The sequence below is a fragment of the Sus scrofa genome, chromosome 6, assembly GCF_054392235.1.
Source record: "Sus scrofa isolate SSC_HxYL_T2T_F1_AM1 chromosome 6, Sscrofa_HxYL_maternal_Yorkshire_Landrace_v2.0, whole genome shotgun sequence".
NCBI classification, from domain to species: Eukaryota; Metazoa; Chordata; class Mammalia; order Artiodactyla; family Suidae; genus Sus; species Sus scrofa.
In genome coordinates this window covers 93,688,927-93,716,623 of record NC_139388.1, presented here as the reverse complement: position 1 = coordinate 93,716,623, position 27,697 = coordinate 93,688,927, and the positions used below count along the sequence as shown (strand labels likewise).

The 27,697-nt window shown below is 41.6% G+C and overlaps 1 protein-coding gene across 9 annotated transcripts; it reads left to right on the top strand.

Annotated features, from left to right (window-relative positions):
• Positions 1-27,697, top strand: RNF19B (ring finger protein 19B). Of its 9 annotated transcripts, XM_084963748.1 has the most exons (11): positions 1-174; positions 653-963; positions 13,452-13,657; positions 15,183-15,324; positions 16,757-16,919; positions 17,368-17,482; positions 18,542-18,682; positions 19,903-20,110; positions 23,092-23,223; positions 24,029-24,521; positions 25,811-26,150. In XM_084963748.1, the coding sequence occupies exons 1-10, from the start codon at positions 16-18 to the stop codon at positions 24,483-24,485; spliced, it is 2,034 nt and encodes a 677-aa protein (XP_084819874.1). In that variant the 5' UTR covers positions 1-15; the 3' UTR covers positions 24,486-24,521; positions 25,811-26,150. The 9 variants fall into 9 exon arrangements, 7 of the variants coding, with proteins under 7 accessions (XP_084819874.1, XP_005665255.1, XP_005665254.1 ...); XR_014807436.1 differs by lacking the exon at positions 1-174 and having other exon boundaries at positions 200-963; positions 23,979-24,521; XR_014807435.1 differs by lacking the exon at positions 1-174 and having other exon boundaries at positions 200-963; positions 15,180-15,324; positions 23,979-24,521.

The following is a 27,697-nucleotide window of genomic DNA, read 5'->3' as shown; positions in this document are numbered from 1 at the left end:
AAACGTCTGCTTAAGATGGCTGCCCTGGAATCACCTGACGGCGAGGAGGCGGAGCTCCGCTCCAGCACGCCGGCCCCACCCACTCGGCCCCGCCCAGCGCCCCCCCGCGGCCGGGGCGGTGCTGGTTGTGAGGTGTTTCCGCGAGGCGCCTGCGCAGTGGGCAACGGCTACGGGGCGGAGGCTTTATAACCACTTCGTCGTAACCGCTTGGCTTCTGTCTCGGGGAGGGCAGCTGAGGCGGCGGCGGCGGCCTGGGCGCCGGCTGAGGGGGCGCTGAGGCGGGAGCTGTGTGCGGCGCTGGGCGCCCCTCGCCCCTCGGCCTCTGGGGACCATGGGCTCCGAGAAAGACTCCGAGTCGCCGCGCTCTACATCCCTACACGCGGCTGCGCCCGACCCCAAGTGCCGCAGCGGCGGCCGGCGCCGGCGCCTCACCTTCCACAGCGTCTTCTCCGCCTCGGCCCGCGGCCGCCGCGCCCGGGCGAAGCCGCAGGCCGAGCCGCCGCCCCCGGCCGCGCCGCCGCCGCCCGTCCCGGTCCCGGCCGCGGCCCAGGCCCCGCCACCCGAGGCGCTGCCCGCCGAGCCCGCCGCCGAAGCAGAGGCAGAGGCCGCGGTGGCGGCGGGGCCCGGGCTGGACGATGAGGAGGCAGCGGAGGGCGGCGGCTCGGGCCCGGAGGAGGTGGAGTGCCCGCTGTGCCTGGTGCGGCTGCCGCCGGAGCGGGCCCCGCGCCTCCTCAGCTGTCCGCACCGCTCGTGCCGGGACTGCCTCCGCCACTACCTGCGCCTGGAGATCAGCGAGAGCCGGGTGCCCATCAGCTGCCCCGAATGCAGCGAGCGACTCAACCCGCACGACATCCGCCTGCTGCTCGCCGACCCGCCGCTCATGCACAAGTACGAAGAGTTCATGCTGCGCCGCTACCTGGCCTCGGACCCTGACTGTCGCTGGTGCCCGGCCCCGGACTGCGGGTGAGCGCGGGGGCGTGGCCCGGGGGCGGTGGCCGCCCGGGAGAGGACTCGGGGCCTGGGGCTGGACCCTGCCTGTGGCCGGCCCCGAGGGGCGGTCCTCTGCGCAGCGGGTGTGTGTGTGTATGCGCGCGTGTGTCCCAGCCTGGAGGGAGAGGTGAGGGATGACCAGTTGGAGGGAGGGTGAGGTGGCCACTGCGGCGGGCTGGTGACCGGTAACCACCCGCAAGCCAGGACAAGTGGGATGGACGCACCCAATTAATACCCCACCCCTGCCCGAAGGCTTGAGATGGGCGCTGAGCAGTCCGCGAGGGGAAGGGAGCAGTCCATCAAGTCAGGAGGCAGGGAGAGGCAGTTTTTGGTCGGGCGAGTGCCTCTCTGTCCAGAAGTAGGAGATGTCTTTTAATGAGGGTGGGGAGGGGGTGTCTTTCAAAGGACAGAATGAGAATATCTTTCTGAGGGGCAGCGCTCTGGAGGGGTGTGTCTATTTGGCCAGGGGCAGACTTAGCAGCGTTGCGGAAGAGGTGTGTTCTTCCTGACCCCCACTGCTGAAAGTTGGAATACACGTGACTGAAATGGCACTGGGGGAAAGGATAGCTCACTGACAGAGCTCTGGGGCACCCCGGGCTTTGTGTGTTTTTTGTGCCAAGCTAGTGGGAGTCCCCTAGGATTCTTAGACTGCTGTCTTGGTCAGGGTGAGGAGTGGACAGACCCTTGCTTTGTCCAGAGAAGCAGTGGGGCACTGAGAAGGATGATATGGTAGGAGAAAATGTGTTTGTTTCCCAGCCCCTCTGATCTTGAATTCTCGATGATGCACCATGGCAAGCTGAATTTTTAAGGTCCGTGAGAAAATATGTAGTAGATGCAGAGAGATAGTATAACCAGATTTTGCTATATGAAGCATTCAGTAGAGACCCCCATTTAAAAAAAGTCTGATTGTGTACTGTCAGTACATCCTGTGTACGGTTGGGTGCAGCAAAGAGGGGCATCCGACTGTGCCATTACCTGCTCCTTGACCTTGTACAGATCATTTTATTCTTGTGTGCTCTATGTTGAGGATAAAAAGATGCTAGGGACTCCTAGTAAAAAGCTCTGTGTTCCTTTCTTTTACATGGGTTAAAAAGGGCTTTTAATTGTAGCCTACATATAAAGACTAAGATTTCCATGATGCTGCCTGCTATTTGTCTCCTTCAAAAGAAGCCATCCGAGAGTGTATGGGAGTGTAAGATGAGTTAATTTCTTCTGTTTTTCTATTCTGCCAAACTTGTTTAGAGATGGGTGTGTTATTTAAGCTCCCTGAGTTGGTGTTTCTAAATTACTTTGAAGTGTTGTGGTCAAAGGTTGAGGTGTTTGTCTATGGTAGGTCACTTTCACTTTCAGTTAATAAGAATGAGAAAGAACCTTGTAGGCTCTTTGAAAAGTTTGCTTGTACCTAATGATCTGGTGATCTTCCTAGACCTAAGAGATTAATTTATAGGGTATTGAAGTTTTACAGACGCTATTGATAGATTTTCTGAACCAAAGGAATATTTGCTTAAGAGAACACTGCTTGATTAACTTTGGAATAGTATATAAACTCCTTTTTAAAATTCAAGTGAATTTCCTTGAATTTTAACTGAGAGATGTGACATCACTGATTATCTTTCTGGACAAGTTCCCTTTTTGTTTTTTATTTCCCTGAAGTTGGTCTCTGTCTTTGTTCACATCAATAAAAATGGATAGGAATCAATTTACACTCTTGATGATGACAACTCTAAACCATTACTGATTTGGAAGTTAGTAAAGAATTAGGCCATTTCTTATTTTAGCCAATTACCAGATTACATTATCATTAGTTTTTAATTAGTTAAAAATTAGAAGCTTAATACAATTTTCAAATGTATTATCTGAAGATTTAAAGAAGGTCAAGTCTGGGAAAAACAAGCAAACTAACATCTGAGTGTTTATGTGTCATGCACACGTAATTTAAGTTGATCCTTACAGCATTGTAAAATAGATTTGATCTAGTTTTACATTTGAGGAAGCTGAAGTTTAAGTAAATTGAGTGACTTGTTTAGGGTCACATAACTAGTATGTGGTGGAGCCAGATGTGGAACACTGGTCTTAACTCTAACCAAGAGTAGTATTCTTTTCTCTCAAAGCTTTAGAAAATTTAGGCTTATCAGCATTATTGGGAATGCTACTCTTTGGGTCATTTCATCAAGTGTGGCCTAAGGACAACATGAAGGGCAAGGATGCTGGAATCTGTAGTTTCTTTTCTGATTCTTATTGTTAACAGTCTCTTAACTTACTTCATTTTTCTTATCTGAAATAGGCCTAGTCCTTCCTGACTTGAGAGGCTTAATTGATATTTTCACAGTGTTTTGGGAGTTCAGTTGAAGGTGTTAGATAAACAGGGAGTAATTTTAAATTTCTGTCACTTCCCAAATAGATGGGGATGTGGCCACTGGTTTTGCTGTCTCTTTTTAATGTCATGAGAAAAAATAGCTTGTTTTGTTTTAATCAAACTGTTCTCTTTCTGGGTTGGGTGAAAATCATGGATGAGAACTAGAAGAGTAGCTGAAGACCCCAGTTATCCTTTCTCATACCTGACCGTCTTTACTGTCCACAGATCAAGTTCTTGCCCGCCAAAAATTTGTCAAGTTCTTTGCTCTCTGTGTGTATGTTTGTGTATTTGGTAGGGTGAGAGGAGCCTATAAGTGATCTTACAAAGTTTTGATCATTAGTTTCACTGTGATTACTCATGACAATGAGGACACTATATTAAAAGATTCATAATTTGTTTACAAAATATTTGTAGAACAGAGAAAAGAGCCTTGAATTTTTCACTTAAATACAGTTTTATTTTATTCATAAATAAGGGATCCAGTTTCTGTGGGAAAACATTCACATTATTATTTAATGTTTTTAAGTACAATATTACCAAGCGCAGTCTTTAAAACATACTTTCAAATGAGATAAAATTATAGTTCTTTATAATATTCAGACTCTAACTTCATTCAGAAATAATTTCATCTCAGTTTCATACAGGTAGATGGTGGTAAACTCATTTTTTAAAGGAGAAACCAGTTCCAAGAAGTTTAAGTATGGGCCTAGTGTCTCACAGCTAATAGATGTTAAGTTGATCTGCTATGCCCTAGAGTCTCTATTTAGGCATGAAACCTCCAAACCATGAAAACATGTAATGTTTTCCTCTCAAATGCCCTGTTGCCAGTCTTTAAGCCCTTTCAGAATCTCTAGAAGACTGAGGGGTGAGCAAAGGAGGCAATAGAGTATTTCCTGCCTTACAGGGTAGGTCTTCTGTACAGATGAATATGAGATAAGGCTGTCTTAACCTAAATTCTTTGTGTGGGTCCACCACTCCAGCCTCTCATTGCTACCTTTGTCTCCTGCAAAATCCCCCCTCCCACATGACCCCACAAGGTAGTATCAGCTATTGGTCTTCCCCAAAAACTGGATTGAATCATTCCGTAAATAGGAAGCCTCTGTTTGTTTCTAGGACATTTATGAGAGAAGAGCAAGCTCCCTGAGCAAGACAGATTTCTCAGTCAGTGAAAGATTTTTCCTTTCTGAAACCTTCCTGGACCTCTTCTCTTAATTAAGCTATTTTACAACTCTCTATCCTCCCCCCTCCCCCTGCCATCTACATCATCCTGCAGCCCAGTACATCTTTCTCATGTCTGCCAAAGTACTCATTCTAAAGTAGAATATTTTATATCACTCCCCTGCTTAACCTGCTCATACCTGATCTATAAGATGACTTTGTTTGTTTGTTTGTTTGTCTTTTTAGGGCCACACCCATGGCATATGGAAGTTCCCAGGCTAGGTGTCAAATCAGAGCTATAGGCGCCCACTGGCCTACACCACAGCCACAGCAAAGTGGGATCCAAGTTGCATCTGTGACCTACGCCACAGCTCACTGGCAATGCCAGATCCTTTAACCCACTGAGCAAGGCCAGAGATCAAACCTTCATCCTCATGGATGCTGGTTGGGTTCGTTACCACTGAGCCACAACAGGAACTCCAAGATGACTTCTTATTGTCTTTAAGAACTTATTGTTTATATGCTCTGTCCTCATGATTTAAGACCCTTTATGGTCTCCAGCTATCTTTTGATATTATTTTCTATATTTCACCTATATTAATATTTCCCAAGGTATAGGCATTATTGAAAAGAAAAAATGTTTTGTGATTGAATAAGCTGGGGAAATGTCAGATTGTTAATGCTGATATTCAGTCTGGTATAATTTCTCTAAACTTAGATTGCCAGGAAACATATGTTTATTTTAATTTTTTTAATGAGATCTTTTTTTTTTTTTTTGTCTTTTTTGCCATTTTATTGAGCCACTCTCATGGCATATGGAGTTCCCAGGCTAGGGGTCTAATCGGAGCTGTAGCCACCAGCCTATGCCACAGCCACAGCAACGTGGGATCCTTAACCCACTGAGCAAGGCTAGGGATGGAACCCGCAACCTCATGGTTACTAGTCGGATTCGTTAACCACTGTGCCACGACGGGAACTCCTTTTGATGACATCTTTAAAGCATACCTGAAACTTTCCCTGTTTGCAGTTTTCTAAATTTCTTTAACAGTTATTCTGACCTGTCTTCTGTTAGTTTCCTTATTTAACAATGAATCTTCTGCTCTGAGTAAATTAAGAGCTCTTCCAGACTAGGCTATCTATATTCCAATATTTTCTACAACTCTGAATAAAATCTTTCAATTCCAGAATAATGGGATGAATAGTTGAATTTTTGATAAGGAAGGTAAATAAAACTGCTCAGTTTCGGGAGGAGAAACAGGTAAGAGGAGGGCAGGCAAGAAGAGGATAGACAAGTAATCATTCAGTAGACACTTTTGAGAATTATATGATGTTGAAACTGGGTGAGTACTGGGCATTACAAAAAGAACTTAGACATGGTCCTCTTGACAAGGAGTTTGGCCTGGCAGAGGAGGTAGGTAGGTAGATAGATAATTATAAATGCACTGTAATATATACTAAGGAAAATACAAGTGCTCTTAGAGGATAGATGAAAGGGTTTTTTTTGGTTTTTTTGGTCTTTTTGCTATTTCTTTGGGCCGCTCCCGTGGCATATGGAGGTTCGCAGGCTAGGGGTCGAAGCCGTGTCTGCAACCTACACCACAGCTCGCAGCAACGCTGGATCCTTAACCCACTGAGCAAGGGCAGGGACCGAACCCACAACCTCATGGTTCCTAGTCAGATTCATTAACCACTGCGCCACAACGGGAACTCCTAGATGAAAGGTTTTACATGATGGTGTCAATAAAGACTTCACAGAGGAGATGATATTTGATCGGGGCTTGAAGAATGTGAGTAGAAATTTATACCAGGAAAACAAAGATGAAGGTAGAGTGTGATGAACAAATTCAAGGAGGTATAAAAATTTAAGACTAAATCTGGAGTCTAGTTTGGTTAGCCTCTGAATGTACAAAATGGGGAGTGACTCGAGATCGACCTGGAAAGGTAGACTGGATTCAAATTGATAGGTCTGTCTGTGCCATGCAAAGAAGTATAGATTTGAAGGACTTCTTTCTTTTTGTTGAAGGATTTTAAGCAAAAGAGTAATATCATGATAGATAAACTTCTAGAATTGGAATATGGATTTGAGTATGAAGTAAGGAGATCCAATAGTAGTCTCTTGGTTGTCTGGCCAAGAGGTGACGTGAGTTTGAACTAGGGCGGTAAAAAGGAAGAGTAAAAGTATGGCTTATTGTGACAACTTGGGCCATGTCTTCCCCCCTTATACATGCTCAGGGTCTGTTTGTAAATGAAGTTATATGCCTTGAGCAGTGAAGTACAGATATAATATAGGAATACATTTCTTTGACTACCAGGGTCTGCTGGAACATAATCAAATTCATGCTAATGGAAACATTGTAAATCAACTGTAATTTAAAAAAAAGATTTAAAAAATTCATACTAATGGAATTTTCTCCCCCAGGGTTAGAGTAAGGTAACGCTGTGGTTTATTTAGCCTGTCACACATTAAGATGTTTCCAGAGTTAGGGCATTAACAAAATTAATAAAAGTTGTACGAACTTAAGGAGGGAAAAGGATGATTCTGTATTCTTAGCAGCATGCAATTTCTTCCACCTTCCATTTAGCTTCCAATTAGCAAACCTGAATGCTCTGTTCAGCTAAGAGAGTAGACAGAGTAGGAGAGAGGCTCCAGTGTAGGACATGGAAGAAAAGGAACAAGGGTGGTCAAGGCAAGCCATTAAAAAAAAACAAAAAATAATGCCATTTGCAGCAACATGGACACAACTTGAGATTCTCATACTAAGTGAAGTAAGTCAGAAAGAGAAACTCAAATACCATGTGATATCACTTATATGTGGAATCTAAAATATGGCACAAATGAACCTATCTACAAAACAGAAACAGACTCACGGACATAGAGAACAGACTTGTGATTGCCAAGGAGGAGTGGGGAGGGAGTGGGATGGACTGGGAGTTTGGGGTTAGTAGATGCAAACTATTAAGCAGTGAGGCCTTACTGTATAGCACAGGGAACTATACCCAGTCTCTTGGGATGGAACATGAGGGAAGATAATATGAGAAAAAGAATGTATATTTATACATGGATGACTGGGTCACTTTGCTGTACAGCAGAAATTGGCACAACATTGTAAATCAACTATAATTGTAAAAAATGTGTGCAAAAAAAAAAAAAAAAAAAAAAAAAAGGATGGTCAAGGCAGATTTGGTCTCAAGGATGAAGTTTTTTTAAAACTACCTGGGGTAGAAGATTGCCCTCTTCTGAATTTAGGAGATTACCCCCCAAAAGGTCTTATCAGAATTTTAGAATTAAGTTATAATAAGCATTTGGAATGGATAAACAATGAGATCCTGCTGTGTAGCACAGGGAACTATATCTAATCACTTGTGATGGAACATGATGGAGGATAATGTGAAAAAAAGAATGTATATTTATGTATAACTGGGTCACTTTGCTGTATAGAAGAAATTGACAGAACACTGTAAATCAACTATAATAAAAAAATTTTTAAAAGAAAAAACATTCCCGTAATCCCTAAAGACAACTACAAAAAATAATAATAATTAAGTTATAGTACTTGGCATATAGAAAGCCGGTAAATGCATATATAAGTTTGAAAGGTTGTTTTAGGGGAGAGTAAGAGCCCAGGAAAAGAGCTAGATGACCTGGGGAAAGTAAAAAACACATCAGGGAGTTCCCATTGTGGTTCAGCAGGTTATGAACCCGACTAGTATCCATGAGGATGTGGGTGGGATCCCTGGCCCTGCTCCGTGAGTTAAGGATCCCTCCATTGCTGTGGCTGTGGTGTAGGCCAGCAGCTGCATCGATTTGACCACTAGCCTAGCCTGGGAACTTCCATATGCTGCAGGTGCAGCCCTAAAAAGCAAAAAAGAAAAGGAAAAAAAACATCAGGAGTGGGTTCTCTATCATTCATTCAAAACAAGTATTTTAAGCATGAATCAGTGTGCTAGACACTAGAGATTTAAAAAATGGATATTTTTTCTTGTTTAGTTGTGGAAGCATACATATAAACAGATAATTACTATATAATGTGCTGAGTATTATAAGTTAATTATGCAGCGACACAAAGTGGACAACCAGCTACCTGGAGAGGTTAAGTGGATTTTATAGAGAGGATGACATTTGAGCTGGTTATTAAATGGTTAAATATTTGCCAGGGCAAGAAGTAAGGAAAGGGTATTTAGAGGCAGAAAGAATAGAGTGTGCTATGTGCTATGTATTCATACCATGACTTTTAGGGCAAGATCTCAAATGCAGTTTTAAATACATGTTTAGTTACACCTGAAGGTGGCAAGCACCTATACTTCCATTTTAGGGATAGAATCTGAAGTTTGTAGGTTTTAATTAGCTCATTGTCATGCAGTATGAGTCAGGGGCAGGGAGCCCAGACAAGGCTCCATACCCAAAAACAGGAATGCCAAGTCTCGTGCCCTGAGTAATTCTGTGTAATAGTAATATCTTGCTGAGGGCTTGTGAGTACTTGGGATTATTTTACTTCTTTGGAACCAAATTCTACACTCAAAATTGACATTGTCAATTCCGTCAATAATCTTTGAAAAAAAAAGAATCTGCTAATAAATATTTACTCCTACATCCGAGGTAGGAATGGATCATGAAATGTTCAAGGTTTCCTGACTGGCAGTCTATCTAATTTATACTGTCAGAAGTTGACCTAATACTTTTCTGAGATCATCCAGTACCTTTCTCATTTAACACAAATAGCAAGCAAGTCACTTTCTTCAGGAGAAACGTTTATCTTTAGTAGTTATTTTGCAACTAGATGGGATAGATTTGCTCAGAACTCCTACAGGATATGAATCATTTGCGTTCATATATTGACCTCTTCTCACTTTGCTCTTTCCGAGAAGAATTTTAATACAGCCTGTATTATGTAATATAGATGATACGTTGTCATCGATATTTTCAGTGTCATTCTCGAATTAACTTGCAGAATCCCTGATAAACCTGAGAGCCTCAGTTGCTGTTATGAAGATCTAATGTACAACGAGATAACTGAACAGACCGTAGAATAAATCAAAGAAAATGTTATTAGTCTTTTGTTTAAGTTGTTTGAGGTCTTTGGCTTTTGGAGGAGAGCATGGAATAAGGGATGACAAAGGCCAGATGACAACGCCTAGGTCTGTAATCATTGACCTAAAAATTGTTTGACCTTTCACAACTGCTGTCTTCCCTTTTTCATTTGTTTGTTTAAATTACTTTAAAAAAAATTTTTTTTAGGAGTTCCTGTTGTGGCTCAGTGGGTTAAAGGATCTGGCATTGCCCCAACTGTGTGGTGTAGGTTGCAGCTGCAGTTCAGATTCAGTCCCTGGCCCAGGAACTTCCATATGCCACAGGTGTAGCCCTTAAAAAAAAAGAAAAAAAATTCTTTAAAAATTTTATTGTAAACAAGTTTCCATTGGAGTTCCCTTTGTGGCTCAGTGGTTAACGAATCCGACTAGGATCCGTGAGGATGCAGGTTCGAGCCCTGGCCTTGTTCAGTGGGTTAAGAATCTGGCTTGAGCTGTGGTGTAGGTTGCAGACTCAGCTCAGATCCTGAGTTGCTGTGGCTATGGCATAGGCCAGTGGCTGTAGCTCCAATTTGACCCCTAGCCTGGGAAATTCCATATGCTGCAAGTGTGGCCCTAAAAAGCAAAAAATGAAGAAACCATTAAATAAAGTATCCAACCATTTATTAGAGTAATCTGTGCATTTAGTTGACATATTTAGAATTAGTCAGAAAGGCTAATAGTTATATTGGATTGTTAGTGGGAAAGTAAATCTTGGTAAATAAACATGAATTATAAGAAACAATTGATGCCAGGGCTGATTCTGAATCGCCCCATCTTTTTTTTTTTTTTTTTTTTAAGGGCCAAAACTGCAGCATATGGAGGTTCCCAGACTGCAAATCGGAGCTGCAGCTGCCGGCCTACACCACAGCCACAGCAATGCCAGATCTGATCCAAGTCTACAACCTATACCACAGCTCTCGGCAACACCAGATCCTTAACACACTGAACGAGGCCAGGGATCAAACCTGCAACCTCATGGTTCCTAGTCAGATTCATTTCCACTGTCCCACAACGGGAACTCTCTGAATCTCCCCATCTTAATAAGAATATGTATCGTAAGGGGTTGGGGGAGCTATGGCTATATTCTATGTAAATTAATAAAATAGATGAGTTATATCCTTGGATTCTGGAAGCTGTCAAGAAAGAAGATATTTCAAGGTACAGATTTGAACTGGAAAAAAATATGGAAAGATGAAATAAGCTTTCAGTAGAAGTTGATCATGAATCCTTCTCTGTCTATTGTTTTTCAGTCTGTGGTCAGACCAGCTTCACTGTGGAACTTAAAAATGAAAAAGTAGGAGTTCCCTGCTCATCAGGTCCAGCATTGTCACTGCTGTGCTTGGGTCACTGCTCTGGCACAGGTTCAGTCCCTGACCCAGGAATTTCCATACGCTGTGGGTGCAGCTAAAAAAAAAAAGTATTGAAATCATAAAATTCCTAGAAGAAAACATGAAAAGAATACTCTTTGACATAAATTATAGCAATTTTTTTAATTTAAAAAATTTTATTGATTTACAGTGTTGTAATTTCTGCTGTACAGCAGTGATTTATATATATATATATATACACACACACATATTTACACACACACATATATACATATATATATCTTTTTCATATTCTCTTCCATTATGGTTTATCACAAAAGATGAAACATAGTTCCCTGTGCTATGCACTATACAGTAGGACCTTGTGGTTTATCCATTCTGTATATAATACTTTGCCTCTACTAATCCCAAACTCCCAATCCTTCCCTCCCCTCAGCAACCACAAATCTCCCCTCTATATCTGTCTATTTTTGTTTCATAGATAAGTTGATTTATGTCATGTTTTAGATTCCATATATAAATGATATCATATGGTATTTGTATTTCTCTTTCTGACTTAGTTCACTTAGATAATCTCCAGGTCCATTCATGTTGCTGCAGATGACATTAGTTCATTCTTTTTTATGGCTGAGTAGTATTCCATTGTATATATGTACCACATCTTCTTAATTCATTCATCTGTTGATAGACATTTAGGTTGTTTCCACGTCTTGGCTATTGTGAATAGTACTGAAGTGAACATAGGGGTGCATGTGTCTTTTCAAATTACTGTTTTGTCTGGGTTCATACCCAGGAGTGGGATTGCTGGATCATATGGCGACTCTGTTTTTAGTTTTTGAGGAAACTCCATATTGTTTTCCATAATGACTGATCCAATTTACATTCCCGCCAACAAAAACTTAAAAGTTTTCTCACAGCAAAGGAAACCTTTGACAAAACAAACAAAAACCCTCCCAAATGAGAGAAAACATTTGCTGGTGATATGACCAATGAAGCATTAATATCCAGTAAAGTTCATACAACAACATAAAAAAAAATTCCAGTTGAAAGATGGGCAGAAGACCTAGATGGCCAACAGTCACATAAAAAGATGCTCAACATCACTAGTCATTAGAGAAATGCAAATTAAAACCACAGTGAGATATCTGCTCACATGTATCAGAATGGCTATCATCAAAAAGACCACAAATAACAAATGTAGAGGATGTGGAGAGAAGGGAATCCTCCTACAACATTGATGGCAATATAAATTGGTACAGCAACTATGAAAAACAGTATAGAGGTTTCTCAAAAAATTAAAAATAGAGCAACTCTATAACCCAGCAGTTTCACTCCTGGATATTTATCTGAAAAAGAAAACACTAATTTGAAAAGATACATACACCCCAATAGCAGCATTCATAGCAGCATAATTTACAGTAGCCAAGAAATAGAAACAGCCTAAATGTCCATCAATAGATCAGTTGATAAATTTTGCCGCTTGCAACAACGTGGATGGACCTGGAGGGTATTACACGAAGTGAATTAAGTCAGAGAAAGAAAAATACTGGATGATATCATTTATCTTTGGAACCTAAAAAATAAGCTAGTGAATATAATAAAAAAGAAACAGACACAGATAGAACAAACTAGTGGTTATCAATGGAGAGAGAGAAGGGGAATGGGGCAAAATAGGGGTATGAGATTAAGAGGTACAAACTACTATGTATAAAATAAGTTACAAGGATATATAGAACAACATAGGGAATATAGCCAATATTTTATAATAACCATAAGTTAAATATAACCTTTAAAATTGTGAATCACTGTTGTGCATTTGAAACTTACATAATATTGTACAGCAACTGTAGCTCAATAAGAAAAATTATACTTGCTTTAGTTTTTGCTGTTGCTCTTTATTTTACAAATGTTCTGTTCTTTAAACAAAATCTAATTTCTCTAAATATAGCAAACCATCAAAAGGAAATAGTTTTGGGAGTTCCTGTTGTAGCTCAGCAGGTTAAGAACCAGACATTGTGTCCATGAGGATGTGGGTTCGATCCCTGGCCTCACTCAGTGGGTCAAGGATCCGGTGTTGCCACAAGCTGTGGCATAGGTCGCAGATGCTGCTTGAATCAGGAATTACCTTGGCTGTGGTGTAGGCTGGCAGCTGCAGCTCCAATTCTACCCCTAGCCTGAGAACTTCCATATGCCGCAGGTGTGGCTGTAAAAAGAAAAAAAAGGAAATAGTATTGTATCCTTATTTATGGAACTTGGTATGACACCCTCCTCCTAAAGCAGATTAAACTGACTAAATACATGCTAGAAATTCAGGCTAAATGTAATATTTTATCCTATTTTTTCAGGAAATAAATGGTTTGTGTTATTAGAATCTCAAAAAATTTACTCTCTCATATAGAATATGTTTTACAGTTTGTTAGGCGTAATCATGCATGTGTATTATTTGTGTTCTTTCCTCTACATGGTATGAAGTGGTGGGAAGTGCTAAACAGTGTTACCATACTGGAATGACGAATTAATGTTTTTCCTACTTCTGTCTCTTCCTTATCCAGTTATGCTGTTATTGCCTATGGCTGTGCCAGCTGCCCAAAGCTGACCTGTGAGAGGGAAGGCTGCCAAACTGAGTTCTGCTACCACTGCAAGCAAATATGGCATCCAAATCAGACATGCGATATGGCCCGTCAGCAGAGGGCGCAGACATTGCGAGTTCGGACCAAGCACACTTCAGGTCTCAGTTATGGGCAAGAATCTGGACCAGGTATAAGTTGGTATCGTCTCATTGTCTCTTTATTTGCTATTTTATAGTATGAGCCCAAAGCAGGGAGAGATTACCTTACTGTATAACTCAAGTATTTTATGGGATTAGAAAGCAGAAAATATTTGTCAACACTTTCAATATTGCATAGGTATAAAACTGTAAAACACATTCTGTATGAGAAAGTAAATTTCTTTTTTTTTTTTTTGTTGCTTTTTAGGGCTGCACTCATGGCATATGGAGGTTCCCAGGCTAGGGGTCTAATTGGAGCTGTAGCTGCTGGCCTATACCACAGCCACAGCAATGCAGGATCCGAGCCACATCTGCAACCTACACCACAGCTCATGGCAACACTGGATTCTTAACCCACTGAGCAAGGTCAGGGTTCAAACCCACAACCTCATGGTTAATAGTTGGATTTGTTTCCGCTGAGCCACAACAGGAACTCCCCTCCCCCCCCTTTTTTTTTAAGAAAGAAAATTTCTTGAGATTCTCTCTCTGACCATTTATAGGTTATCCAACCCAGGTAAAAGTGGAATAAAGCAAAACTGAATTCTGTAGTTTGTATCTTCTTAATAACATGTCTCAGATTGGAGAACAGTTAGGTCCTTTTGCTGGAAGCTTTTTCAAAACTTTTTTTGTGAGCAGAAACACATTTAATGTTAAACCTGTCCTATTTTCCTACTAGCTTTAAGTGCATTACTGCTTTTGGAAGTAGGGTACAGATTTAAGGAAAGGAAATAATATTGTACGGGTTAACGATTAACCTTAAAATGAGGAATATCACACATTCAGTTTCAACTTTAACATGTCAGAGTAAACATATTTAAAAATGTCAGTGGGTTTATTGCCTTTTATAAATGTGCTTTATTTCCTGATGTCATTTGGGAGAAGCTAGTAGGAAAGAGTTTACCATTCACTTTTTCCTGGCATAGCAGAATCTCCTGACTTGTTATTTTGATAGGATAGTTCCTGATTTGCTGTGAAAATTACCATCTGTATGCGACATAGCATACTAAATTGTTTTTAGGTTTTGAATTCGAAATATCATGGGAAGGGACTGTAGATTGTATTAACAGCAAATGACAGTGATACTTGTTGAGCCTGAAAAATGTTTCCTCAACTAAAATTTTTCAAGAATTAAATCCAATTTCAGGCTGCAGACTATTCTTCCTGTAGGACTGTGCTTTTAATTCTGCCAGCCTACTGACTGCTGAAATTCCATTTTTCTTGGAACCATCCTTCTCTCTAGGGAAGTCTCCTTGCTCAGAGTGTGGTTCAAGTGCTGTGCAAGATGCCAGTCTGGGGGATAGGCAGCTCAGCATTAACAGGATCCATTTTATGAAATTTCCTGAGGTCTAGACATAGCCAGCCTTCCCGTGAAGTGGGTTGCACAATTTGGAATCCTCAGTCAAGAATTCTTGACTGCTTCTTCATTTCTTAAGCATAACCCTAGCAATAATAAAATCAAGCTAAGTTTAACTGAGAGTATTTTCTACCCATTCTTCCTCTCTCTGCTCCCCAGCAGATGACATCAAGCCATGCCCTCGATGCAGTGCTTACATTATCAAGATGAATGATGGAAGCTGTAATCATATGACCTGTGCAGTGTGTGGCTGTGAATTCTGTTGGCTTTGTATGAAAGAGATCTCAGACTTGCATTACCTCAGGTGAGATGAGAAATGTCCATTGTTTTTATAACTTTTTTTGTCTTACTGATTTAGGGAAGAGGATGTCAAAGAGACGTAGTTATCTGTCCTCTCGTTATAGCATAAGGAAGCTGTAAAAAGTTCCTCTGACGTACCTCTTCAGTCATGTTTTTCTCCACTCGGCAACTTCCAGTGACTGCTTTCCATTACCTTCCAATTAAAGTTCAATTTCCCTAGCATGGGTTTTAAGGGTCTGGCCCCAATCTACTTTCTACCTTTTTCCATTTTGCTTTCATAAATACTATATCCCAGCTAATATGTGTCTCTTCTGTGCCATCTTACCTCCATACTTGTTCATGTTCTTTCCTTTCCCTGGACTGCTTTCTATTCACCCCACCCTCCCTGCAACCCTCTTTTATCTCAACCTGTCCAGCCTTCAAGGGCCACTTCAAATGTCATTTTGTCTGTAATGCCTTCCCCCAGCTTTCTCTGCCTCATTCTTCTTTACTGACATTCTTTAAGTTTTCCTTTATGAACATCATTATGGGGAGTTCTCTGGTGGCTCAGTGGATTGATGATCTGGCATCGTCACTCCTGTGGCTTGGGTTGCTGCTGTGTTGCAGGTTTGATCCCTAGCTAGGGAACCCCTGAATGCTGCTATTAGTGTCTTAAGGCTATAGTTAACCTTTTTACAGTTCTTTGGATCAGGTAGTCATTAACATATTGTCCTGAAGGAATTAATATTTACAAACTTAACATTCATTGTATGGAAGAAACACTTTCATTTCCAGTTTAGCAAACATTTGAGTATTTACAGTACACCAATTATTGGGGACACAGGAGTGCATAAGATATGATCCCTACTTTCAAAACTGCCTATCTTATCTAATAGAGAAGATAGGACAAAAGGAGTAAGCAAAAGGGGTTGAACTCAGAAGGGCTGAGTGTAAAAGTAGCCAAAGTCAGAGTATGAAACTGACATGAAGGATGTGAGGAAGTCTTTTTTATATCCTATCCCAGGAACATGGTTAGCAGTATCTACTGGGTGTGGTAGAACATATGCTAAGAAAACTGTACAAATCAGAGTTCATCAGCTGTAGGACAGTGTGTTTGGATGAACTGTCAAGTACATAGACTGTGCAGGATCCTAAGTAGTATCAGTCAGTGAAATAGGATCAGCGTTGATGGGTTAGAGAGACAGAGTTCAACAGAAAAGAATGGAAAAGAGATTTCAAGTCTGGAGACCTGCCTTTACCAAAAAAATAAATAAAGAGCCAGAACTCTGTCTGGCCTTGTCCTTTGTTCTCCCTCATGTAATATATTCATTTCTTGTAACCTTTTATAACTGTTAATCACCACTATTGGAAAGAAGGCTCTTGTTCTTATCAAGCCCTCTGGTGACAGTAACTGCATTTTTAATATTGATAATAACTTTAGCATGTTTCCTCTGCAGTCCCTCTGGCTGTACATTCTGGGGCAAGAAGCCATGGAGCCGTAAGAAGAAAATTCTTTGGCAGCTGGGAACATTGATTGGTGCTCCAGTGGGGATTTCCCTCATTGCTGGCATTGCCATTCCTGCCATGGTCATTGGCATTCCTGTTTATGTTGGCAGGAAGGTAAGATCTGCTTGGTTCTATGCATATTCCATCTTCAGTTTTATTGGTAAAGGTTTGAAGGAAATGGGAAGGTGCTTTTATTTCAGAGCTGCCTGAAAACCAGCTGGTTTTGGATAAAAATAACATTAATTTCTTAAATGGATTTTCATAAATCCTCAAGAGATCTGAAAGTTCTTATTAATATCCTGGGTGTGGTTTGTCTCAGTGACTTAAAGGTGAAATGCTACTTCACTCCTCTGAGTTATTTGGTCTCTTCTTGTATTAACTTTTTCCTTGTTAGTTTATATCATCTTGCTTTGAGTTAGATTAGAATTTGAGAACACTTTGAGGTGGGGGAATATGTTTTAATATAAACAACTTATACAGGAATATTCATTTATCCTTTCTCTCCCCAGGAAAGAGATTGATGTCCTAACCTGCTGACCTGGATTTTCTTTCTTATTCTTAGATTCATAGCAGGTATGAAGGAAGGAAAACCTCCAAACATAAGAGGAATTTGGCTATCACAGGAGGAGTGACTTTATCGGTCATTGCATCCCCAGTTATTGCTGCAGTTAGTGTTGGTAAGAAACTAGCCAGGACCACAGCTCCTCCCCAAACCCCTCCCCCCATCCCCATCAGCTTTCTGACCTCACAGTTTTGCCAGCAGGTCAGATGTTTCACCCCAGAGGCTCCTACATTCTATGTCAAACGCACCTTGGGAGTTAAGTCTATTAGGCAATATTTTTGTGATTATCAGCCACACTAAATTATCAGTTTGGGATCTTTCATTCTTTTTTTTAATTTATTATTTATTTTTATTACTCAAATGAATTTATGGATCTTTCATTAAGTTAGTTCCTAGAACTCCATCTGGCAGATAAAAAAGATTAAAATAAAGAATATTACTTTAAGGCCTAGTTTTTCACCTTTCCTCTTCTTTCTCCACTTGGCATGAAACCCACAAAAGGAAATTACTTTTGATTTCCTTAATGCCTCACAGTATTTCAGGAGGCATGAGCGTTTGGTTTAGAAGAAGAAGAATAATATAGCTAACATTTATTGAGACTCTCTAGAATGGCAGGAGCAGATCTAAGTGTTTTGCCTGTATTAATTCATTTAATCCTCACAGCAGCACAGTTGTAACAAAAAGGTACAAGTACTTTGCCCAAGGTCACTTAGCTGGGATATCAATCAAGGCATTCTGACTTCAGAGTCTGGGCTCTTCACAGCTAATCCATTCTGCCTTTGACAGCAGTAGGATTTTGGAATTGACACTTTGGAGGGATTCTTAACCCTAAGAGCCACTTATTTAATGTTTGATTGGTTCTTGGATTAGCACTTCAGAGTGGAAGAGGGGAAATGAAAGCAACATACACTTACTTTGCTGGGCATGATACATATATCGATCATTGGCAGCCCTAGGAAGATATGTCCAAGGTCATAATGGCTGATAAATTGGAGCTAGGATTCTAATCCAGGCCTTTCCGATTCCTGTTAGACCAAGCTAACTCTTTAGCATTGCCATCTTTTGTCTTTCCTTGGCCCTTTATAAAGTGGTTTGTCTGTGCTCAGCCTGGGAAGGAGAATTCAGGGCAGCTGCAACCTGATGGCCTGCTGACATGTTTCCTCCTCTTCTCCAGGTATTGGCGTTCCTATTATGCTGGCTTATGTCTATGGGGTTGTGCCCATTTCTCTCTGTCGAGGAGGTGGCTGTGGAGTTAGCACAGCTAATGGAAAGGGAGTGAAAATTGAGTTTGATGAAGATGATGGTCCAATCACAGGTAAAAAGAGAACTTTAATTTCCCTTTGAATTTATGGGACACAAGATAAAAGTCAGTAAAATTCAGCACATTTTACAGAGATTGTCATTGGATTGTTTTAGATAATGAGCTTTATAGGAGGTAAAGTATTTTTAGCTTTTCATTTCTTTGTTCCAGAGTTATTAGGTTAATTCCTCTGGTGCTTTCCTCTGTGTAGCTGGTACAAACTAGTAGGATTCCAAGTAACTCTAAGTATGCTGGTAATAGTAAATTACATAATTATAATAAAGTCTTATATCTGCACAGTACTTTACAATTTTCAGGAGTTCCCGTCGTGGCGCAGTGGTTAACGAATCCGACTAGGAACCATGAGGTTGCGGGTTCGATCCCTGACCTTGCTCAGTGGGTTAAGGATCCGGCATTGCCGTGAGCTGTAATGTAGGTCACAGATGAGGCTCAGATCTGGCATTGCTGTGGCTGTGGTGTAGGCCGGTGGCTACAGCTCAGATTAGACCCCTAGCCTGGGAACCTCCATATGCCTTGGGAAGCAGCCGTAGAAAAGGCAAAAAGACAAAAAAATAATAAAAATAAAAATAAAATATATAATTTTCAGAGGACTTCACACAGTTATTATCTCACTTGGTTTTTACAATATCTCTGAAGAGAGAGGGCTGGGGCTATTATTAGCCATTTAATGGGAACTTCTTTAAGCCTTTGTCTCAATATCTTAAATGGGTTTAAGAGCTTCTGCAGAGCTGGAACTGTATCAAGTCTTCTAACTTATATTTTGATGTCGTTTATGCTTTACCATATTAACTAACTTGGGAAAGAGAGATTCCCCCAAAGTTTTTCAAGCTTCCTACTAGAATCAGCACATGACCTACATATATTTTGAAATCTTCATGTTTGATTAGGTGGCTACAGTGTAATAAAAATAATAGTGGACTTGGAATCAGATTGTAGTTTTGTATGATTAGCCACCGACGAGTTATTTAGTCCTAAGCTTTCATTTCCTCAATCTAAATTTGGAAGTCCCTAGGTTTGGGAAGATTAAATGTGAGCATATATTTAAACACCTAATGTGTGGTGGCTGCCTAATGTGTGGTGGCTGTTCATTAAGTGAATAAATGAGTATTTTTCTACATGAATATTCTCCACTCTGAAGAGTCATTGCAGGTAAATGCCAGACACTGTTTTGATGCCGTGCTGTCTTCAATTGAAATATTTGGTTCCATCCCCAGTGGCAGATGCCTGGCGAGCCCTCAAGAATCCCAGCATTGGGGAAAGTAGCATTGAAGGTCTAACTAGTGTATTGAGCACCAGTGGAAGCCCTACAGATGGACTCAGTGTTATGCAGGGTCCATACAGCGAAACAGCCAGCTTTGCAGCCCTCTCAGGAGGCACACTGAATGGTGGCATTCTTTCCAGTGGCAAGGGAAAATACAGCAGGTAAGCCAATAGGTAATTTCTGACAGAACCACTTGCAGTTATGAGAAGTAACATATCATACTGAGCCATTTTTCTGTGCCAGGCATGTCCCATGTGTCGTCTCATTTTGATTTAATCATCAGTGGTGGGTTTAGCTTTTATAATTAGAAAACAAGGTAGACAGGTTGAGTGACTTATCATAAAGTTCAGTGCTTCTTCCTACTGCACCGTAGTGGCTCCATATAAAGAATAATTTTGACTTCAGATCCTCCCTCTATGCACTAGGCTGCCTCCATCAGGAAGGGAAGCACGCATTTTGGTAGCATTCCCAAGGCTATGCCCTCCATTAGGTTTGTCACTGGCTTTCAATTCTACAGCATTTGTGCTGTATCTTGTTGGCTTATTGGTGCTGTTATCCTTCCTATTCTGATTCCCATTGGTAGATAAGGAGAATCAATTCTATGAACTTGTGTTGAAAATATGTAAAGTTTTATAACTAAAAAGGTTGTGACTTGCTTGGTTTTTTCACCAGTTAGATAAAGCAGAACATATTAAGAGGAGCATAATAGATGTTATATGAGAAGCAATTATTTGAATGCACTGGAGAAGAGAGGCCTAGATAGAAGTACAGGTGGTACACAACAACATAGGGAGGCGTTCCCATTGGGGTGCAGCGGAAACGAATCTGACTAGGAACGATGAGGTTGCAGGTTCGATCCCTGACCTTGCTCCGTGGGTTAAGGATCCGACGTTGCCGTGAGCTGTGGTGTAGGTTGCAGACGCGGCTCGGATCCCACGTTGCTGTGGCTCTGGCATATTCCAGTGGCTACAGCTTCGATTGGACCCCTAGCATTGGAACCTCCGTATGCCGAGGGAGTGGCCCTAGAAAAGGCAAAAAAAGACAAAAAAAAAAAAAAAAAACAAGGTAGGGAGGTAGGGGAGACACTTGCTTTCAGATATCTGAAGGGCCTAGAACTGGAAAAAAGGATTAACAGTTCTTCCTCTTGCCAAGTGATAGATTAAGATGATCTGGCAGAAGCTGGAGGGAAACTAATTTTGTTTCATTATAGAGAGTATAGGAAAAATCTATATAAAAGTCCAAAGAAAGAATGGATTACCTTAGTAGATGCTGAGCTGCATATTCCTGGAAATGCTGGTTTTTGTTTTGTTTTGTTTTGTCTTTTTAGGGCCACACCCGTGGCATATGGAGGTTCCCAGGCTAGGGGTCTAGTCAGAGTTGTAGCTACCAGCCTATGCCACAGCCACAGCAATGCCAGATCTGAGCCGCATCTGCAACCTACACCACAGCTCACAGCAACGCTGAATCCTTAACCCACTGAGCAAGGCCAGGGATTGAGCCTGCATCCTCATGGATACTAATTGGATTTGTTATTTACTGAGCCACGACAAGAACTGCCCCCTGGAAATGTTTAATATGAGTTAGAAGGAATCAAGCAACAGATGGCACATGCACTGGATCCCACACCTGAGTGCCTGTCAGTCACTTGGGAGCCTTTTAAAAATGGATTTCCTTGCCGTATCTCAGAATTAATAAAGTAGAAGCTCCTAGAGTGGGACCTAGGGGTCTATGTCTTGAAAAGGCTCCCCAGGTGATTCTAGCATAGCCATTGCACAGACTGGCATCTGGGAACCACCTAAGGAGATGGTCTTTGTGAAAAGTCTCTTCCAATTCTGAGAGTGTTTCTGTGGCAGAGCTGACACTAGGACCCAGGTCTCTGACTCAGTGCACTTTAATTTGCACTGCTCCATTTTCCTGGGCCATGGCACATTCTTGAAGAGCCTTTAAGACTAGAGCAACAGAGCAAAGACTCAGGCAGCAGGACGGAGGTTGACTGAATGTGCAGCTGCAGACTGCTGCTGACCTGCCTCCGTCTCATGACTCTGGTTGTCTCTTGTTAGGGGATCCCGCCCCCACATGCTAGAGAATTCACTGCTGTGCTTTCTTAAAACCAACACCCCTGTAAATAAGCAGACAGACATAATGAGAGTGACTTGCTGAAACTGCAGCTTAGCCAGTCCAGCTGTTCCAGTTCTGTGAAAGCCTTTTATAGGAAGTGAATGAGTCAGATGAATTTGACTGTGAAACCCATTATGAGGAAATACTTAAGTGTACAACCAAATGGTGTTAGAGCCAAGAAGGGAAAAGCTCAGAGTTCTCCAAGACACTGTTGGTGAAGTTTACTGCCCTTGTAGGAAGCTGACTCTTGTATGGCCTTTAAGCTCATAGCCTAGGGATAATTTGATGGCTAAATGTTAAAGTTCTCAAGACATGGAGGGCAAAGTGTGGATGAGATGTGGTCTCTCACTTTTTGGAGCTCACAGATGAGCAGGAGAGATGTGCGTAAATTGATTTAATAAATAGGTAGGTGCTATGAGAGCACTTAGCAGGATGTGACTGATTTCCTGGAAGAGAGAGGAGATGATACTTCCTTTATTGTCAAGGACTGAATATTCAGAGTTTGTCATGTAGAGAAAGGGAACTTGGAGAGAGAGGGACTAGCATGTGCAGAGTCATGGAGGTATAAAATGTGTATAGGTGTACAAGGAAAGAAAAAATTCAGTGCAATTATGATTTAGGACCTGTGGTTAGAGAGAGAGCTTGGAGGCAGATCAGGCAGACCTTAAATGCCTGTTGGCAAGAGGGAGCCGAGAGAGCTGTTAGAGTGATCAGGTCTTTGTCGACATTGGCACTGATCTGAAAGTTGTTTTACTTGGACTAAGGGCTACTGGAAAGAGAGCCCAATTGCGGTTACCCAGGCAGGAGCAGTTGCGGGCCTGAAGTTAAGCAGTAGCAGTGGGAATAGAAATGAGGGGACGATTGAGATGGATAAATTTAAGAAAGAAGATGTGTGGGTGTCTATTTGAGTGATTTGACATTTGGAAAAGATCAGATCAACTCAGTTTCCAAGAGAATAATGGAAGAGGTATGTGCCAGGAAGCAGACTGTCTCATATTAACTTAAACGTCCCCTCTTTACACAGGTTAGAAGTCCAAGCCGATGTCCAAAAGGAAATTTTCCCCAAAGACACAGCCAGTCTTGGTGCAATTAGTGACAACGCAAGCACTCGTGCTATGGCCGGTTCCATAATCAGTTCCTACAACCCACAGGACAGGTATGTGAACAGTCAGATGCCTAGGAGAGGTTGCATTTTTTGTGGTTGGGTTTCAGCCTTCAGAAGCTCACTGCTTCTTGTTAGGGCTGTTGTACCATCTAGTGGGATACATAGTGTGTATACCCTGTGAATTCATTGAGCAAGTTCTTGGTATGGGAGTGTTTGGCATCTCTTGATTGTTTCTTAGCACTTGATTTTTAGAGGTTCTTTCTTTTATTCTTCCTTTTCTTTTACATTTTTTTTTCTTTTCTTGGCTATTATAACAGTGTAATTATTCACATGGAACTTAAAGAGCTAGATTGGTATTCACTGATGTCTGCGCGTCTGTGGTTTCTGCTCTCATATTCTTTGCTTGATGTGGCTCCTATAGCCTATTTCTCTGTATTTTTGAGAAGCTCGTGTATCTGGCATGGTGTGATCATAGCACTCCCTACTAGAGAGATCCTGGTTTTTTCTAATTGTGGCAAAGAAATAAAAAGTTACGACTTTTCCTTCACTTTCATATTTTGAGTATAAGATAGTGTAAGACTCTGACCCTTAGTTGAATTTTAGAAGCTCGTTTTTAGTTGCTTTTTTAATAGGCAGAGGTGTATATTTGTGTGCATATTTAAAATCAACAAAAAAAATCTAGTTGTTCTTCTCCATCTTATTTGAGTGTTAGGGTAATTTTATTTTTAAAAGTGAGCTCTAGTCTACTATTTACCTATGTTTTTGGACTTTCTAATCTTGAACCCACAAACTGCTTTTACCAACAGGTATAGCATGACCCATGCATGATTCAGCAAAGTGGATTTTGTCTCCACAGAGAATGCAACAATATGGAAATCCAAGTGGACATTGAAGCCAAACCAAGCCACTACCAGCTGGTGAGTGGAAGCAGCACGGAGGACTCACTCCATGTTCATGCTCAGATGGTGGAGAATGAAGAAGAAGGTGGTAGTAGTGGTGGCAACAATGAAGAGGATCCCCCCTGCAAACACCAAAGCTGTGAACAGAAAGACTGCCTGGCCAACAAAGCTTGGGACATCAGCCTGGCCCAGCCCGAGAGCATCCGCAGTGACCTGGAGAGCTCTGATACGCAATCAGATGATGTGCCAGACATCACCTCAGATGAGTGTGGCTCCCCTCACCCCCAGGCCGCAGCCTGTCCCTCGACACCCAGAGCCCCAGGTGCACCGAGCCCAAGTGCCCATAGGAACCTCTCTGCCCCAGCTGAGGGGAAGACTGTCTTGAAGCTGGAAGATGCAGAAGCCAGAGTATGAAGTGGAATGAATGCTCCTGTTCTGAGAAGCACACTTGTAACTGCATCTTTTGACGTCTTTGGGGGGGGCGGGGGGCGGGCAGGGATTTATGTATTTTATTTCAGAGATTCTCTTGTCATAGGTTTTCCCCAGGAAAATTCTAAGGAATTTGCAATTTCTTACCAGATAAAACATGGAAACTTTGCCCTAGTCCCACTCCCACACCCCCCCACTCTTTTTTAGTTTTAATTTATTGGTTAAACTGATGGTGGCAATCCGTGAGGTGTGTCAAAGAGTGTACAGATGTATGTGTGTATATTGTATGTATGCTAACATATTACTGAAGGACACATTTTAATAAAAATTTCTGTTGTAATTCAACTCCTCTCATTTTCCTTGGCTTGGGTAGTCCTCCAGAGCCAAGTGTTTGAAACAGACCACTATGTCTTTAACTATCTCTAGATCTGAGTTTCCCTAATCCCAGGAAGAAGGATGTATTCTAACCACATTGCAATGGAGTCATCCTACTGCAGTGACTCCTAGCATGACAGGAAGCAAAGCCAGGCTTGTTTTGGACTGTGTAGTCAGACTAAAGAATTAGCTGAGTTAGCCAGATAGAGAAGCTCTAAATTAAAATGAGCCTTGTTTGCCCTCTAGAGGCAGCTGCGCAGTTTTCCTGTTAATTGCCCTTTTCTGCATTATAGTCATTACGAGAAATGTTCTTTAGAGGAGAGAAGGGGTGTCAGTTCCAGTGGCTCTTCAGAAATCCCAGTAATATTGAGTGGTTATAACTTGGGAAACAATATTCTTACAGGAGGAAGAAATGTACCTATTCTGCATAATCACCAAGCAGTAACCTAGGTGTTTGTTAATGCTCAGGGACACATTTCCTATTCCAAAAACTTTCTAGTTTTGCCAATCTAGTTTGAGTAAGAGTGACTCAAGAATCTGACTAGAATTTGTAATGAAAGGAGAGAAGAGACATGCCATCAAAATCACAACATATTTAATTTTATCTGATCTTATAAATTTGTCAGAATTGAGCTAAGTACTACTTGGGATTTTGGCTTTGTCTAGAATAATGGCCTTAGAAAGTAATGCTCATACGTAATATAGCAGAAAAATTAAAAGATTCATGAGACCTGATGCGAGATTTCAAATCTGGCAGTAATTTACTTTGTGACTGAGTGAGTTAGGTACTGTCTCATATCCCTAATTTCCCCAGCTCTCAGTATTTTTGGAGCTTCCAGTGCCAAACTTCTCTGTCACCTCAGCTCTGGGCCCAGAGGAAGAATTGAAAACATTCTTTTTCTGAGGACCAGATGGCTTTCTGTTTCCTTTCACAGATGCACCTGCTCTTTGTCTTCCTGGCCTGTGTGTTACTACCATGAGGATGATGCATCTGGACAACAGCCAACTTGGAGAATTCTTATCTCTTGGGCACCGCAGCCAGACTTAGCACGTTGCCCTGCACCTGGGACAGGAAGTGCTGCTAGTGGACTTTGGGTCTCTGGAAGAAAGTGCCTGAGAGGGATGTCTTTGTGTGAAAAAGGGAACCTGGTGGGAAAAGGGGCAGGCAATATGGAAATCTCTGAAATGCAAAATATCAACTCCAGACTTGTAGTTCTCATTAAGAGAGCCATTAACTTGAATAAAATCAAGGAAGTTTTTTTGGAGGGGCGGGAATTTGCAGCCAAGCCTGTATGTATTCTTATCTGGACTCCACTTCTGTGAGACTTGGGCTACTTACTCTGAGTGTGTTTTCACTTGGCCAGAATGGAAATCCTAATCCCAGTTACAAAATTGTAAAGGTTAAGTGAGACAGTGTACTGATGATGCTTTAGGTGAAGAAGGCCCATTTTTTTTTTCTCCTGCAGGAATAAGAAGAAATAAGGGGGATTATGGATGCCATCTAAAAAAAAAAAGCCTAGAATTCTGGACCAGAGACTGAAAAACCTAAGCTTATCCTAATCCATTGCAACACTACTGTTTTCTCTCTAGAAGTTAGCAGATGAAAAAGCTGGTCAGCACCACCTGGAGGATAACATGAGTAGTGCGTAGGAAAAGTTGATTGTCAGCTTAGAAAATGGGGCAACTTTAATTTCCTCTTTTTACAGCATTCATTCATTCATTCTGAAGTACCTACTACGTTTCAGGTACAGGATGCAGCAATAAGGAAAACACAAAATTCCTGTCCCTGTGAAACTCACACTCAAGTGGGAAAAGATGACCAGATACATGATCTAGATGAGGATAAATGCAATGAAGAAAACAAAGCAGGGAAAGTGAAAAGAGAGGGGGAAGATGGAGCTGCTTTAGATTGGTCTATAAGTCTCTTTGATAAAGGTGCATTTTATTAGAGTCTTGAGTGAGAAAGAACCATATGGATATCTTCTCCAGGAAGAACATACCAGACATGAAGAATAAAGGCCCTTTGGAGCATCATCCTTAATCTGTTTAAACAAACACTGACAGCATAGAGCCCTATATGGCTGGAGCAGAGTGGACCAAGGAGGAGAATAATAGATTAGGTTGAAGAAGTGGCTGACAACAAGATTGTATAGATTATCGAAACAACTCTGAGGACAGGACATTTTAGGTTCCTCTGAGGCCAGGAAAAGAGGTGATCTTCAAAGCCAGACAGATGGGGCGCTTGTGGTCAGTTTTCATCGAGCTAAAACTGGGAGAGGGCGTGTCTGATCACCACTCCTACTTGGATGGGCCAGTGAAAAGAAGTTTGTAGATACGGTAAATAGGTACTTATTCATCCTGACCTCTTTCTTAGGTACTTTCTTGTATTCTAGAGGCTGGGAAGTTAAAACTACATGTCTTATACTTCCTTGAAACCAAGTTTCTGAATGTAATTTGCCTTGCAGATTACATGCACCAACAAAGATGTGGAAGGAGTAATTCAAGGGTCGACTTCAGCAACTTAGTTGCTCCTGCAGAGGTATAGAGCCCTTAGGTTTCCTTCCAGTAGTGTTCCAATACCATCAGTGGTCGTTTGGATGTTGAAGGGCTTCCTGATCCATAAAATACCATTGATGTATGTTCTTGTGGTCAGCCTGTGGTGGCCTGGTTCCTCATCTTCCTGGTGGTGGCAGAGGGAGCAACTCCCAGAGCAGACCAATCTGGGAGCCTGTCCTGGAGGCCCAGCCTAGAACCCTCTTGCCCAGCTTTTCAACTCTTGTAAGCACCTAATTTGCCTGTATTAAATTCTCATCAACTTAAAA

Coding starts and splice junctions, on each gene's coding strand:
- RNF19B (XM_005665197.4), top strand. CDS start 332: ATGGGCTCCGAGAAAGACTCCGAGTCGCCGCGCTCTACATCCCTACAC. Junction 13,658..15,179: donor TGGGCAAGAATCTGGACCAG/GTATAAGTTGGT, acceptor TCTGCTCCCCAG/CAGATGACATCAAGCCATGC. Junction 16,920..17,367: donor CTGTTTATGTTGGCAGGAAG/GTAAGATCTGCT, acceptor TCTTATTCTTAG/ATTCATAGCAGGTATGAAGG.